At 44.9% G+C, this 17,183-nt stretch overlaps 1 protein-coding gene and 1 pseudogene across 6 annotated transcripts in view; both read left to right on the top strand.

Moving 5' to 3' along the window:
• The window catches only part of NCMAP (non-compact myelin associated protein), a 49,530-nt gene extending 44,614 nt beyond the window's left edge, over positions 1–4,916 (top strand). For all 6 annotated transcript variants that reach the window (XM_028484674.2, XM_028484678.2, XM_028484671.2 and 3 more), the window contains one exon: positions 2,292–4,916. In XM_028484674.2, the coding sequence (XP_028340475.1) occupies positions 2,292–2,433 (142 nt within the window). In that variant the 3' untranslated portion in view covers positions 2,434–4,916. The remainder of the gene's footprint in view (positions 1–2,291) is intronic.
• A 3,832-nt stretch (positions 4,917–8,748) lies between these two features.
• Positions 8,749–11,836, top strand: LOC112065304 (zinc transporter SLC39A7-like; annotated as a pseudogene).
• The last annotated feature ends 5,347 nt before the right edge of the window (positions 11,837–17,183 follow it).

Here is a 17,183-nt window from a genome sequence, read left to right as displayed (position 1 = left end):
GTCCAGTGGTTAAGAATCCACCTGCCAATGCAAGGGACACGGGTTCGATCCCTGGTCCGGGAAGATCCAACAAGCCATGGGGCAACTAAGCCCATGTGCCACAACTACTGAGCCTGTGCTCTAGAGCCCGAGAGCTGCAACTACCGAAGCCCGTGCACTCTGGACCCACGTGCTGCAATACTGAGCCCGTGTGCTGCAACTACTGAAGCCCACATGCTGAGAGCCCATGCTCTTCAGTAGGATAAGCCACCACAATGAGAAGCCTGCGCACCTCAATGAAGAGTAGCCCCCACTCACCACAACTAGAGAAAGCCCGCATGCAGCAGCGAAGACCCAATGCAGCCAAAAAAAAAAAAAAATCAGTTAAAAAAAAGTTAAAAAAAAAAAAGTCTTCAAATAATAAATGCCTGAGAGAGTGTGGAGAAAAGGGAAACCTCCTCCACTGTTGGTGGGAATATAAGTTGGTACAGCCACTATGGAAAACAGTATGGAGGTTCCTTAAAAAAAACTTAAAATAGAGTTACCATATGATCTAGCAATTCCACTCCTGGGCATATATGGAGAAAACTATAATTCAAAAAGATACTTGCACCCCAGTGTTCATAGCAACACTATTTACAATAGCTGAGACATGGAAGCAACCTAGATGTCCATTGACAGATGAACGGATAAAGAAGATGTGGTATGTGTACACAATGGAATACTACTCAGCCATAAAAAAGAATGAAATAATGCCATTTGCAGCAACATGGATGGACCTAGAGATCATCATACTAAGTGAAATAAGTTAGACAGAGAAAGACAAATATCATGATATTACTTATATATGGAATCTAAAATATGATACAAATGAACTTATTTACAAAACAGACTCACAGACATAGAAAACAAATTTATGGTTACCAAAGGGAAAAGGCAGGGGTTGGGGGAGAGGGATAAATTAGGAGTTTGGGATTAGCAGAAACAAACAAAATAGATAAACAACAAGGTCCTACTGTATTGCACAGGGAACTATATTCAACATCTTGTAATAACCTATAATGGAAAAGAATATGAAAAAAATATATATATGTAACTGAATCACTTTGCTGTACGCGAGAAATTAACACAACATTGTAAATCAACTATACTTCAATAAAAGAAAAGAATAGGGGGACTTCCCTGGTGGCGCAGCGGTTAAGAATCCGTCTGCCAGTGCAGGGGACACGGGTTCAAGCCCTGGTCCAGGAAGATCCCACATGCTGCGGGGCAACTCAGCCCGTGCGCCACAACTATGCCCGTGCGCCGCAACTACTGAAGCCCGTGTGCCTGGAGCCCATGCTCCGCAACAAGAGAACCCACCACAATGAGAAGCCCATGCACCACAATGAAAAGTAGCCCCCACTCGCTGCAACTAGAGAAAGCCCGCGCGCCACAATGAAGACCCAACGCAGCCAAAAAGAAAAGAAAAGAATAGGCAGAAATTTTAATTCAACAACAACAAAAATGGAAGGTTCTTAAAGTGTGATAATTGTGTTATGGTTACATTGAAGAAAGCCCTTGTTGTTAGGAGTATTTAAGGTTGAAGTGGCATGATGTCTGCAACTAACTCACAAATGGTTCATGATTTTTTAAAAAACTGTGTGTGTGTGTGTGTGTGTAAATGGGGCAAGTAAAAGAAAGAAAGCAAATGTGGCAAATTGTTAACAATTTGTCAATTGTTTAGTGAAGGGTATTCAGGTATTAGTTGTACTATTTGTGTAACTTTTCTGAGGATTTGAAATTTTGAAAAAAGCATGATAGGTCAACAAGATGAAATTTCATGTAGACGTTAGAATGAATGATTGTTGTTAGTTATTGAATTTTATGGCATATGAAGTGAAAGCCAGGATGTATGTTTTAAGTCCATTCTCTTCTCAACTATGTAAAAAAGTTCTTCAATATTTCTAGCAATAAACTTAGCAAGCATAATGAGGCTACAAAATTTCACTCACATTACAACTTTGAACAGAAAAAAAAATGTAATATCTTCATTTTGTCTTCAAAATAGCCACCTATCTGCTACTTTACTCATTCATTAATAGGAAAAAAATCAAATTAAGTATCCAACCTAGGTTAAACAAGAAAACTGAAGGGTCAGACTACCTGATGTCTAAGATCCCTTCCAGTTGTAAAATTCTGTGATTGGCAATTAAGCAACATATTTTAATGATGATCTATATTAATTTCATCACTGGAGCTGTAGTCACAGAGCTCGTTCCCCAACGCATATGAGGGGGAAGGCTCAGCCATGCATGTGTATCTCATTACAGGAAAATGAGGACAAGACGGGAGCTGGAGCCCAAGGTCCCCAAGCCAGCCTCCCCTTCTGCCCTGGGCCCAAACAACAACAGCAGCCAACACCCAGCAACTGTGACCTTCAGCCCTGTTGACGTCCATGTGGAGACTCGGTGACCCCCCCATCCTGGGTGCTGTCTCGGCCACTGTCCAAAGAGCCTTCAGTAAAGACCAAGAAGCACATTTCTCCTGTGGCAGCTTCACTATGAGTTTGTTCCGGTCAGGTCAACAGGGGCATCTCTTATGCAATCCCTGATGCTTCAGGCAACCCCCAACCCCATCCTGCCGGGCCCCACCCCAGGTACATCCATATCCCTGCTGCCACCCTTCCAAAAAGCTGTGCTATTTTGGGAATCCACTGCTGTGGGTTTAGCTGTCTCCCCCCAAACACAATAGCTAGACAGACAGACAGACAGGCAGGCAGATAGCCCAGGAGTCTTCTGGTCAGGAGTCAGGGATCAGGGCATGTTCCTGAGAGGGTCTGCCCTGAGGTCATATCAGAGGAAGGGCCATATCCACAGCTTTGTAGAGCAAAATAGTCAATCTCATAATCAGGCACAGGGGAACTAACTTGGACTAACTCACCAAAAAAAAACCCAGCTTGTTAATTTATAACTTGTTCCAGTGCTAAATGACCGCTAGCTAGCTCATGATGATGGATCAGCACATTTCTCCCTCTTTAAGAAAGGTTTTGGGAAAAACTGGATTCTTCTGCAAAGGTGTCTACTTCCTTAGTAAAGAGTCAAAGTCAAAGACATAGGATGACCTTGAGGAAGAATGGCATCTAGGATGAAAGCTTATTGTAGTGTCCATGGGCCTGGAAAGAGCCTGGTGTCTGGTCAGGGCCCCTCCCCCCCACCCCCCTACGGGCGCTGGATTAACCTTGACTCAGTCTCATTTCTTGGCTTCCCTCTATTTGGATTCTGAGCAGTCCTCACTCTCCAGTTACCATCTTACCTCCAAGGTCCAGTATTTGGAGACTGATTAGATTACGACTCTATTTATGTTATCTCTGCTCTTCCTGGTCACTTTGCAAAGATTCAGGATATATTCAAAGTACCACATTCACAAACCACTCCTCTGGAAAGAACTCATCTCTTTGACACTTTAGCCTGGAGAACAATCTACTGAAAGAGGAAAGCATTTTGGAATTAAGAAGACCTGCCTTCCAAGCCCTATTTCCTGGTTTTGTGGCCTTGGGATAGTGACTTGACCCCTCCATATTCTGTTTCCTAACATGAAATGGGAATAACATCTGCCTCACTGGGTGACTCTAACAAGCCAAGGACTTAGTAAAGCAGCTTAGGTGGTGCCTGGCACCCAGCAGATGCTTTATAAATGGGAGCCAGCATTATTATTACGAATTTCTTCCATTGTAAGACATACACTTGTTCCCATTTTAATGATTCTGAAATCAGAATATGTCTTAAAATTGATGGATCCACTAATGAGGTTGCATTTTTTTTCTCTCTTTCTCTCAAAAAGCTGTTTTTTAGCCAGTTGTGCATTTTACAATTGAAGGCATCTTGGAAATGAGGAAATAAATCTGTATTCTGTTACAGACAGTGACACACTCTTGACATTTAACCTTAAATTCTAGGAGTCTCTCCTTCTGAGGGAAAACTGAGGGTCAGGAGGTAAGAAGACTGACACAGGGTCACACAGTTCATGTCATCCCACTATAAAAATGCTCACTTGGGGCTTCCCTGGTGGCGCAGTGGTTGAGAATCTGCCTGCCAATGCAGGGGACACGGGTTCGAGCCCTGGTCTGGGAGGATCCCACATGCCGCGGAGCAACTAGGCCCGTGAGCCACAACTACTGAGCCTGCGTATCTGGAGCCTGTGCTCCGCAACAAGAGAGGCCGTGACAGTGAGAGGCCCGCGCACCGCAATGAAGAGTGGCCCCCACTCGCTGCAACTAGAGAAAGCCCTCGCACAGAAACGAAGACCCAACACAGCCAAAAACAAAAAACAAAAAACAAACAAAAAATGCTCACTTGACTATATCTGGAGAAATACAGGCAAATTCTTTCTCCCCAGACATCTCTTCTCCCTCCTGTGTTTAAATATCCACCAAACACTTTGCAAGGTGCTTTTACATAAGTTATGTCATGGGATTTATTTTTCCCAATAACCCTGGGAGGTATTATTTTTCCCATTTGCCAATGAGAATTTCAAACTCAAGAAGAAAAAATACTTGCTCAAAGTCTCACAGCTTGTGAGACAGTAAGTTGCAAAGACAAGACTCAAACCCTGGTCTCTTCGACTCCAAAGTCCATCTTTTTGTTGTATCACACTCTTCTCTAACATCCCGGCTCAAAGAACATGGGTTCTTTTGTGAGCTGAACAAGAGGAGGACAGGCTTACCCATGTGTCTGAGTGGAGGTTGGGGGTCAGCTTCCACACCAAAAGTGGGGCAAAGCCACTTTGGTAGCCTCCTTTGGGCTTCCATGATTGTAGCCAAAGGGGCCCTTTCCAAATCCATCGAAGCTCTAAGGATTTCTGCTTCATTCCCCACCACTTAGGCCCAAGGAGCAAGGCATGAGATGGCCTCGAACCAGGGCAAAGCCATTTAAGGACTCAAGCCCACATAGATATGTTTCCCAGATGTATTCTGCTTAAAAAAAAAAAAAAAAAAAATTGTTTGCAGTGTTCTACCCTTCCACACCAAAAGTGGGGCAAAGCCACTTTGGTAGCCTCCTTTGGGCTTCCATGATTGTAGCCAAAGGGGCCCTTTCCAAATCCATCGAAGCTCTAAGGATTTCTGCTTCATTCCCCACCACTTAGGCCCAAGGAGCAAGGCATGAGATGGCCTCGAACCAGGGCAAAGCCATTTAAGGACTCAAGCCCACATAGATATGTTTCCCAGATGTATTCTGCTTAAAAAAAAAAAAAAAAAAAAAAGATTGTTTGCAGTGTTCTACCCCTAAAGCCAAACTCTTCTGTCCAAGTGGAATCTTCCTGGAAGAAAGAAGAACATATCCCTCTAGTATAAATGAAAGCTTGGAAATGGAAGGGGGAGGTAGAGAGGTGAGGGGGAGGCAAAGAAAAGCGTTGTGTTTTGTTTTTAACTGATGACGATTAACTCAGTAAACATCCTTTAAGGGCTCCTGTATGCCAGTTGAGGTGCTACTAAACACAGTAAGCATGGTCCCTGCTCTCAGGGAGTCTGCAGCTGGCCTCCTGAGACAGGGATCTTGCAGCACAGTTGAATTTCATTTCTGACAGGTGCCTTTCCTAACGGAGCAGATGCTGCCTTATTTGGCCACCGAATCAATAAATGATATTAAACGCTTAAAGAAAAATGTCTAAAAATAAAAAAAGTTTAAATCAAATATTGGTTGAGTTGATTTCAATTCAGTTTAGAGATAACAAATACCTTTTTTAAAAACTTCCTTTCCCTGACAATGTAGACAGTGCCCTGAGGGAAAGCCGGAGCTGTTTCAAACATTGCGTTCTCACTTCTATAGGATGGTGGAAAAGATGGGCTGCTCTGTGAGGTAGAAAATGTGTTAACTTGATGAAATATTATGCAGGGAATCCCATTTCACAGCAGGCTGAGAAGCCAAGGTTTGGGGACCCTGGGGAGTGGAGGAGACATTAGAATGGAACCCAAATCACCAATAATGATGTTTACCATTAACTAAGCTCCTACTGTGAGCCAGGCATAGGATGGGTCCTTTCTACCCACCAGCTCCTTTAACCATTACAGCTCCCCTGCATAGAGTGATCATTATTTCTATTTTTTGGATGAGGAAACAGGTGCAGGGAGGTAGCTTGTCTGTGGGTGATGTCATGGACATGTGTCCTTCTTTTGGTGACGTTGAGTTCATTTGACTGGTCTAATTATTAAATATACATAAGACAGATTAACAGGAGAAAAAAAATTAATTTATGTGCATGAAGGTCTCATAGATATGGGACCCCTGAAGTGACCAAAGCGGGCTGTTTATGCAATATCATTTTTAGACAAAGAAGCAATTATTTGTGAAGATTCAGTGGAACAAAGGGGCTGGTGCTTGGTGTAGCAGATGAATGAAGAAGTAACAATGTTTGTTTATACAGATTTCTTAGCCTTGAATTCCCTAACTCTGGTGATAAGGATGCTTTCTATTCCTCCTGGTATAAGGAGGATACCTTCACATGGGAGATTTATTTCCCACTATCAGGGAGAAACAGTGAGGTCAGAGAGGTTTTCTTTAATATCATTTTTTTTCTACCAGCTGTTTCTCAAGTAACTTTAATTCAAAATAATCAATATGCCATCATGGCGTATCTTGGGCAGGCTACTCTGAGCCCCAGCAGTGACCATTCCTGTGTTTGGGAAGTCCTCTACTTTAAGAGACAGGACCACCTCCTGCTATAAAAACTGGAAAGGCCAGACACTCATTTTCTCGGAGTCTCTTGCAGCTAGGGGGAGGTCACATGACCTAGGCTTTGCCAATCAGACACCTGTGCTGCAGACTTTGAATCCAGAAGTTGGCAACCTCAAGGGACAGGAACTGCAGAATCTTCTCTGGTGGCAGGTGTGTTGGCACCCTCCACTTCAAGAGGCAGCCACATCAGGGATTCTAGCAGCAGTGGCAGGGGCATTCTTGAGTCCAGACCCAGTGCCCATTGGAGCTGACTATGTGAGCTGTGCCCAACAACATCAGCCATGGTATCTGTACCAAACTAGTTCTGTAGTATGATTTGAAGCATCACACCTGGCCTCATATCTCTGAGCCTGGTTCTAGCCTTCCAGGAATTCTAGCAACTACCTGATTCCCCTTTCTGCTGAAATCAAGGGTCACTTCCTGTTGCTTGTAGCTAAGTACTATATGGCTGTGGGGGACTTGCTCGTGGCCACCCACATGGGAAGTGGCTGGCACTAGGACCCAGGTCCCCAAAGCTCTTGCTCTTTCCATGCACATGCTTTCAGGCAAGTGATCAAAGGATCCCAAAGTGCTGTGAAATCATAGAGGAAGTAAAGTTGCCACCAATTACTCTTATCCCAGAGACTTTGTGACTTTGTGGATGTTAATGAGGGAGTATTTAAAAAGAACCTGGAAGAACGGGTAGAATTTTTTAAAGTTTTTTTTAGTTGAAGTGTAACACACATGCACGTGTGTGTGTGTGTGTGTGTGTGTGTTGTGCAGCTCAAAAAATGTTCACAAACTGAGCATACTTGTGTAACCGACATGAAAATGAAGAAATAAAGCATTACCAGTACCCCAACAGCCTCCCTTTTCCTCCTCCTGCCCTATTCACCTCCCGCAAAGAGTACCCACTCTCCTGACTTTTACCACCGTGGAACAATTTTGTCTATAAGTAGAATTATACTGTAAACTCTTGTTTCTGGCTTGTTTTGCACAACATGGTGTTTGTAATATGTGTTCCTATTGTTACCTGTAGTTGAAGATCATTGATTCTCATTGAGGTAGTATTTCATTATGTGACTATAACTACATGTTATTTATCCATTCTACCGTTTGATGTACATAAGAGCTGTTTCCGGTTTGGGTCTGTAACAAGCAGTGCTGCTGTGAACATTGTGGTGGTCATATATGTATTTCTGTGGGAATATTTCTAGCAGAGTAATTGCTGGTTTATAGGGTATGCATATATTTAGCCTTAGTCAATAGTGCCAGTTTTCCAAAGAGCTGCACCAATTTACAGTGGTGTATGAGAGTTCCACCTGCTCCCCCATCTTTTACTAACACTAGGATGTGTTCAGAATCTTCCATTTCACTCATTCTGATGTGCGTGCAGTGGGTGCTCATTATGGTTTCAATTTGTATTCCCTGATGATTAATGGAACTGATCGCTTCTTCATGTGTTCATTGGCCATTTCAATTTCATTAGGTTTCATCTTTTATGAAGTTATCTTTCCATTTGTCTGTCCTTTTTTTGTATTTGCTTCTTTCCTTTTCACTACTGACTGGTCAGAGTTTTATATGTATTCTGGATATAAGTCCTCTGTCAGCTTGTGGCTTGCCTTTTTAAAAACTAACAGCTTTATTGACATATAAATGGCATACCATCAAGTTCATCCTTTTAAAGGTGGTTTTTAGTATAGTCACAGAGTTGTGCAGCCATCACGCCTATCAACTTCCAGAAGACTGTTCAGTTCACTTGTTCCTTCTCTGTGGCTCACATTCATAGATGCACACCAGGTACTGGAGAGATGACGATGGGCAAGATAGAAGTGGCCCCTGACTTCGCAGAACTTCTTGCGTAGCAAGGAAGGCAAACGAACAACTACAATACAGAACAATTATTCTTGTGATAAGAGGAAGTTCAGGGTGTTATGGAAGCCTCTCGCTTGGGCACCCAGCTCAGCCCAAGGTTGGCGCATAGGGAAGAAGCCTCCACAGAAGAAACAACATCTATGTGAAGCGAGAAAGACTGAGCAGGAGTGAGCAGAGGAAGAGTGGGAGGGGAGGAAGAGAGATGAAGAGGGGAGCCCTGCTGGAGAGAGAAGCTGCAGCTGAGCAGATGACCAAGGAAGCAGCAGGAGATGGGTGAGGAAAAGAGAAGAGAGGCTCCAGGATGAAGGATCTTGAGGGCTTCACTCTTTTAAAGGCAATGGGGCACTTCCCTGGTGGCGCAGTGGTTAAGAATCCACCAACCAATGCAGGGGACACGGGTTCGAGCCCTGGTCCGGGAAGACCCCACGTGCCGCAGAGCAACAAAGCCCGTGCGCCACAACTACTGAGCCTGTGCTCTAGAGCCTGCGAGCCACAACTGCTGAGCCCGAGCACCTAGAGCCCATGGTCCGCAACAAGAGAAGCCACCGCAGTGAGAAGCCTGTGCATCGCAACGAAGAGTAGCCCCCACTCGTTGCAACTAGAGAAAGCCCACGCACAGCAACAAAGACCCAATGCAGCCATATAAATAAATAAATAAATAAATAAATAAATAAATAAAGCGCAATGGGGAGCCACAGAAGGTGCTGGAGTCTGGAAGTGACCAGATCAGATCTGTGCTTTAAGGAGATGAATCTTGCTATAATGTGCAGAATGGACTGGTGTGGGAGAGACTGGAGGCTGGGAGAACAGTTTCAAGTCTATTGCAAGAAGTAACAGGAGCATCTGTGTGTCTGTTGATTTTAAAATGCCTTTTGTAAATAGCCCTCTAATTGTGAAGTTTTGTTCTTTTCCTTTTTTTAAGTAGCTATTTGTGGGTGTGCAGTAACCCAACAAAAATGTCTCCAGGAATCCTCTCAGGCCCACTGGATGGGAACACACAGGGGAGCATTGTATCAGCTCTGTAGCCCTTTGTCCCAGGACACCCATTCCCCATACAGAAAATTTCCTGGCAGAGCGGCGAACTACCGTGGTTCAGCAGATACAACTGTCCTGGACTCTTGACGGTCTGCCCACGTTTGGGAGAAGCAGGTAAAAACAAGAATGACCTTCAGGTCTCTAGTGACATGAAACCCTCTACCTGATCACAGCCCAGATAGTAGCAGAGAGGGTCCCTTCCTGGCTCAAACTCAATCTCTTGAATGAATGTTACCTGGGCCCCCAGATGTTCTTAAAGATGCTGCAGTGCCTTAATTGATCTCAGAGAAATACAACAACCAATTTAGGCATTCTTCCTAGCTTTCCAGTTCTTGTCTTAGGAGGCATATGGAGTAAAAAAGATAAAAAACTTTAATGTCTCAGTATTCACAAACTTGACTGGAATAATCTGTGAATTGGGCAGTTTGCTCTGCATAATAAAGGAGGGGAGGAGAGGATGGTGTTTGTTTTGTTTTGTTCTGAGCGTTTGCTTCTCCTCCCTGCCTGGCCCCTCCACCATCCTCTCCAAGTTCATGGCGCCGTCATCTCTGACCCAATGAGCCCCTTCTTATTTTACGTTTTCCGCGTCACCCTGAATCGCCACTCCTACTTCTCATCTCCACCATAGACACTCCCTTTCATTTATTTAATTTATCTCATGAAAAAAAAAACAAGCAAAAACTTTCCATTGACCGCTCAGGCCCCTTCAGGCACTGGGCCACCTCTCTGCTTTCCCTGATAGCAAAATTCTTCAAAACAAAAGTGCTGTCTGTGGAACAGTCTTAGGAAGAGTCTTGGGAACAATGAGGCTGGGGACAGAATGGAATGGAGGAGCGACCATAGACGTGGACAGAGGGCCTGAGTGGAATAAAGCTGACCCCACACAGGTGTAGAGCGGAAGGTCAAGCGGAGTCACTGTCTCTGTCCCTCTGGTAAACTTGGTGGCCTGAGGCCCAGGGACCCGCACTGGGTGGCTGTGGGACTGCTGACCTGGGTGGCCCTGGGGCTTCTGGTGGCCAGACACGAGGGTCATGGAGGCCTGCGTGAGAACTTCTGTGGTCACAGCCGCGGGCACCCAGGTGTGGGTTTCTATCAAGGACAGTCATGCCTGTGCCCTTGGCCACACTCACGAGAGCATCTGGCGTGGGCACACCGCCGGTCACGACCATGGAGGCTTTGCCCCATGGCCATAGCCATGGCCACTCCCATGACAGCCTCTCCCACAGAGGACACGGATATGACCATGAGCGCAGCCTATGCACTGGGGCCCCAGTGCTGATCTCGGCAGCTCCATTTTCCTTCCACTTCCTTATCCCCGAGGAGTCCAGGTCCCCTGACACTGCTTTCCACTCCAGATTTTACTCGGTTTTGCTTGGGGTGGGCTCCTGGGAGATGTCTTCCTCAACCTCATGCCCCCTGCCCTGGAACCTCATTCTTACCACTGTCTGGAGCACAATGGGAGGGCCCTATCCTGTCTGCGAGACGGTGGGTCCTCAGTGGAACTATCGCCTCTCTTTGTGAGACGAGGCGGGAGGCTAAGTACACGCTCTGGATCACACATGGAAGTCACTGATGTGGGAGACAGGAGCACCCTCTGAAGGAGAAGCAGAGCTCAGAGGAAGAAGAAAAGGAAGTCGGGGGAGGGGTCTCAGAGGAGGAGATGGGGGAGCACGGGGTGCAAAGATGGGCCCAGGAGACCTCAGAATTCTGAAGGGGAAAAATCCGGTTCAGACCTGCACGTATTGGGGTAGCTGAATCTGGCTTCTGACTGGCACCAACCTCACAGGTGGTCTGGCCATGGCGCTTCATTGCGGGGGGTCGGGGGCTGGAGATCCTGACCACAGTGACTGTCCCACTGCAGGAGGTGCCCCAAGAAGTCGGGGACTATGCCTTGTGGGTCCAGTCTGGCAGTAGGGCCGCTGGTGTGTGCAGCCTTACGATCCTAACTCAAGGAGGGGCGTGGGCAGTAAAGCGCAGGCCAGGCGGGGCGGGTCCTGGCTGGGCTCTGCCACTCACTGCTTTATCTACAGAGCAACTACGTCCCATGTCCGCGTGGCCTGAGTTGCTGAGGGAGGTGTCACCGTTGCAATCCCTTCCTGGAGATGCTGGGGCAGGTTGTCATAATGGTGCTGATGGTCCACTCGAGTGAGAGGTGGGATAAACTGCCCCCACCCCTGCCCCAAACTTCTAGCCTCTACCTCCTCCAGGTCAGGGGTCTGGGGAGGTTGGAGGCCCTGGCCAGGGAGCTCTGCTAAAGGAAAGAGCTGTACCTGAGGGAAGTGGAGGCTTTGGCACGAGGGCCTTCAGGGTTTGGCAGTCTTACAGGGGCTGTAGAGGCGAAATTGAGAGGCCAGAGGGACGGTGCCATCAGGCACGGGCTGGCCACGTTGTTGGGTTTGGAGGGCTACCTGGGGCCACGAAGAAGGCTGGAAGAGAGAGAGGGGATGGCAGCCCACACCGTGTCCCCACGCCACCTGTTCTCGGAGGACCAAGCTGCCACACACAGGCTTCTCCAAGGTCTGCCTCCCTTCTCCCACCTGGTGGTGGAAGCTCCAGGGAAGACCAGAACCCTGGACAGAGGGGGAAGCAGGAGGAGGTGAGGATAAACATCAATTAAACTTCAATCACGTAACCGGATCCAGGAGTGACAGAGAGGAGAGGGATTAGCTGCTAATCTCATGGCCTGATTGGTGTGTGTGTGTTTCTATTCTTTTTATATTACTGTTTGAATGGAGAGTAGGGGTGATGAGATAAAGTCCTTGGATCTTCAGCCCCACCAAAAAAAAAAAAAAAAAAAGTGCTGTCTCTGCTTGCTTTACCCACTTCTTTTCCTGGTCTCTCTAAAGCTCTCTAGTAGTGAGGCTTTCAACCCCATCATTGCATTAAATTATCTTTGCCAAAACCATTCAGTCCTCCTCGCTCATTTTATCAGCTCATCAGCAGAATCAGGCACAGCCTATTGCTTCTTCCTTCTGGAAATGGTTCCCCGCTTGGCCTCCAGAACCCCACCCTCTCTTGGTTCTCTTCCGACCTCAGCGGCCATTCCTTTTCGGCCCCCTTTGCTGGCTCCTCACCACCTTCCCTCCTTCCAAATAATGGAGTGTCTCGGGGCTTGGTCTCAGGCTCTCTTGCTGTTGTGGTCTCTATGTGACTTCGTCTAATCCCATGATTTAAATACCTTCTATCTACTGCAACTCCCAAAATCTATCCTCAGACCTTTCCTCTGAGTTCTCTTCTAGGTAAATGGCCAACAGACTCCTCAATACCTCCACTTGGATGTCTAACGGGCATCCCAAACATAAACCAAACCAAACTCCTGTTTTTTCCACCTAAACTTACTCTTCCCCAGTCTTTCCCTCCCAGTGAACCCTCAGCAACATCTGAGGTTCCTCCTGTTCCCTCACACCCATTTAATAATAAATTGTCCACTCTTTTAAAAATTCTCTCTGTTCTTCCAGTTTGCAACTTGTCTTTTTACTCTTGGTGGTATCTTTTGATGAACAAATGTAATTTGTTTCTTTTATGGTTAACACTTCTGAAAATACCTTGTTTGAAATATTTCCCATCCCTAGTTCTTGAAGATACTCTCTGGCAGCTTTTCTTTTTTCTCTAAAGATTTGCCTTTCACATCTCTCCTACCACCCTATTCTAAATTACCGGCACTGTGTCCTGGATCACTGTAATCCCTCCTCACTGCTCTCCCCGCCTCTAGTCTTGCCTCTGCACAATAACCATGGTGATCCTGTAAAAATAAGCCAGATGGTTTCACTCCTCTGCTAAAAAGCGTCTAATGAATTCTCATTTTGTTCCAAGCAAAACCCTCAGCACTTACCACAGCCTGCAAGGCCCTGTGTGACCTCGCCCACCACATCTCTCACTTCCTGTAACTCCCTCTCTCACTCTACTCGGGCCATGCACTGGCCTCCTTAATGTCCTAAAACATGCCAAACATTCTCCCACCTCAGGACCTTTGCACATACTGTTCTCTTTGCCCGGAGTTCTCTTCCCTCACATAACCAGTCTTGTTCCTCTTAAAGCAGGCTTCTGCCCCCAGGTCTCCTTATCAGATAGGACTTCCACAGCCGCCCTGTATAAAATAGCACATCTCCTCCACCCGCAATCTCCATCCTGTGTTCCTCATTTATTTTTCCTTGTCATCTCTCTTCTTCTAGTAGAATATAAGTTCCATAAAAACCACAGTTTTGCTTAGTGTGCTGCTATATTCCCAACGTCAAGAGGGGTGCCTGACAGACAATAAGTATTAAAAAAAATACTATTGAATACGTGATGGGATGGGATGAATGAAAGTGTCTTGAAAAATATACAGTGTTCATTTAAGAATAAATGTTTTGAATGTACATAAATTTACATAAATGTCATGTAGATATTCTGCTTCTTACTTTCTCACTAAACATATTTAAGATCGAACCGTACTGCTGAATGTAAATCCAGTTCGTTATTTCTGACCACTGCATAGTGTGCCATCAAATGCCACATTTTCTCATCCGTCTCCTTAATGGTGGACGCACGGTTTGCCTGCAGCTCCAGCTATATACACAGCATGAAATAAACTTTCTGCAACTTATACCTTATGAATCTGTGTGAAAGATCTTTTTGGTATTTTGGGGGTGGGGAGTGGAGGGAGTGGGATGGTATGTATACTCGGGAGTAGAATTGGTGAGTCACAGGACAAACATAGAGGGATGGTATGTATACTCGGGAGTAGAATTGGTGAGTCACAGGACAAACATAGATACGCTTAATTCAACTAAGTACAGCCAAAAGTCCTGCCGGGGAGAAAGCACACATAATTTATGCCTCCCCCCATCAACAATTTGTGGAAAATCCTGTTTCCTCCATATCCTTCCTGGCCCTTTGAAGTACCTTGAGTTTCTAATTTTTGGCATTATTATAGATATAAAATATTATCTAATTGTTGTTTTCATGTGCATTTCTCTGATTACCAGGTAAGAGCACATAGAGTTTTAGTTCTGACGTTTGCAGCCTTTGGGTTCTTTTGTTGTTGTTGTTTGTTTTTTTGTTTTTCTTGAAGGGGGAGAGGGAGGGAAGGGGAGAAATCACTATTTAGACACTAATAAAATTTATTAAGTCATTTATTCTCCTTTATTCCCCATATCTCATTGCTTTCTCGTGGATTCAGTTCTCTTCTTGCTCTATGCTTACTTTAGGAGGGATTTCAAAGAAGGTCTTTACATGGCAACATTTCTGAGGCTTTGAATAAATATTGATTTTCCTCAAGTATTTAAATGACAGTATAGGACTTCCCTGGCGGCGCAGTGGTTAAGAATCCGCCTGCCAATGCAGGGGACACGGGTTCGAGCCCTGGTCCCGGAAGATCTCACATGCCGTGGAGCAACTAAGCCCGTGTGCCACAACTGCCGAGCCTGCGCTCTAGAGCCCACGAGCCACAACAGCTGAGCCCACGTGCCACAACTACTGAAGCCCGCGGGCCTAGAGCCCCCGCTCCGCAACAAGAGGAGCCACCGCAATGAGAAGCCCGCACACCGCAATGAAGAGTAGCCCCGCTCGCCGCAACTGGAGAAAGCCCTTGTGCAGCAACGAAGACCCAACACAGCCAAAAATAAATAAATAAAATAAATAAATTTATTTTAAAAATAAAAATAAATCAATCAATCAATAAATGACAGTATAACCAGAGATAAAATTCTAGTGTCAAAGTTCTTTGCCTTCAGCACTTTGAAAATATGAGTCCATTGTCTTTTGCATCCCAGCTATTGAGTTCAACGATCTAGCCATATTGCCAGGAGTTTTTCTCCCCCACATTGTGTTGTATTTGTAAAATACCAGATAAAATATGTAACATTTTAAAAAATGGCTCTGAACCGCCCCAACTCAACTCGAGTTGGAGCATTACCAGTGCTGTTTAATAATCTACCTCTGTGTTCTTTCCCTATCATATTCTCTATTCTCGCCCACCCCACACCAGGGAACCACTTTCCTGAATGTTCCTCATTTTAAAAATAAATTTGTCATAAATGTGTGCTTCCCTAAAATAATGCATTGTTTAGTTTTGCTAGTTTTTGTTCAGCTTTTCATAAATGAGCTCATATTGTGCATAGTCTCCTGCAACTTCTTTTTTTTTTCACTCAACTTTATATTTCTGTTTCATCTATTTTGTTGCATGTAGCTGTACCTAATTCTGTTTCTTTCTGCATAATATTCCACTTTGGAAACATGTTACAATCTACCCATTATCCTGATGACAGACATTTAGGTTTACATCCAAGTTTTTGCCAGTAGAAAGGATATTGCTATGACTATTTTATACATACCTCTTGGTACATGCATACAATTGTTTGGAGTAGAAATGCCGGGTCATAAGGTTTGCACATCTTTAATTTTATTCAATAATGCCAACTTGTCTTCTAAAGTGTTTGTAAAATTTCCTCTTCCACCAGCAGTACATGAGAGTTCTGTTTAACCCACATCTTCAACACTTTGTATCACTAGACTTCCTAATTTTGAGTAGTCTAGTAGATGTAAACTGGTACCTTGTGATCTTAATTTGCATTTCCTAGATTTCTAGAGAGGTTGAGCATCTTGTCATATGTTGATAAGTTCTTCTGTGAAATGCTGGTTCAAGTTTTGCCCGTCTTTGCATCGGATTGTGTGTCTTTTTCTTATTTGTTTACGGTCGTTTGTAACAGTGTCCATTCTAGATGTTAATCTTTTCTCAGTTTCAATAATTTTGCTGCAAATATCTTCTCCCAGTTGGCCAGTTTACAACTTGCCTTTTTTTTTTTTTTTTGCGGTACGCGGGCCTCTCACTGTTGTGGCCTCTCCCGTCGCGGAGCACAGGCTCCGGACGCGAGCGGCCATGGCTCACGGGCCCAGCCGCTCCGCGGCACGTAGGATCTTCCCGGACCGGGGCACGAACCCGCGTCCCCTGCATCGGCAGGCGGACTCTCAACCACTGCGCCACCAGGGAAGCCCACAACTTGTCTTTTGACTCCCTTCGTGATATCTTTTTTTTTTTTAGGCCACACCATGTGGCATGTGGGATCTTAGTTCCCTGGCCAAGGATCAGACCCGTGCCCCCTGTATTGGGAGTGCAGAGTCTCAACCACTGGACTGCCAGGGAAGTCCCATCTTTGTGGTATCTTTTGATGAACAAACATTTTTTACTTAATGTAGTCAAATTTATTCATATTTTTATCTTATAGTTAGCAGGTTTTTTGTATCTTGTTTAAGGAAATCTTTCCTATCCCTAGGCCTTAAAGATATGCTCTCTAAGCTTTTTTTTTTAAAGTTTTGCCTTTCACATGAAAGTTTTTAATCATTAGGAATGAACTTTTATGTGGAGGGTGAAGTATGAATCCAATTTCATTTTTTCTATATGCATAACCAGTTGTCTCAGTGTCACTCATCCTTTCTCTAATATCTACAAAGCTGCCTCTGTCTTATATCAAATTTTCATACACATGTGGGGCTTTTTCTATGCTATTGTTTTCTGTGGTGAGTTTGTCAATATGTTTGCTTTTTTGTTGTTGGTTTTTTGTTGTTTTTTCCAAATTTCTCTTATTGAAGTATAGTTGATTTACAATGTGTTAATTTCTGCTG

This window comes from Physeter macrocephalus, chromosome 3, assembly GCF_002837175.3.
Source record: "Physeter macrocephalus isolate SW-GA chromosome 3, ASM283717v5, whole genome shotgun sequence".
Lineage (NCBI taxonomy): Eukaryota > Metazoa > Chordata > Mammalia > Artiodactyla > Physeteridae > Physeter > Physeter macrocephalus.
The sequence above is the reverse complement of the archived record's forward strand: the minus strand, read 5'-3'. Positions and strand labels throughout refer to the sequence as shown.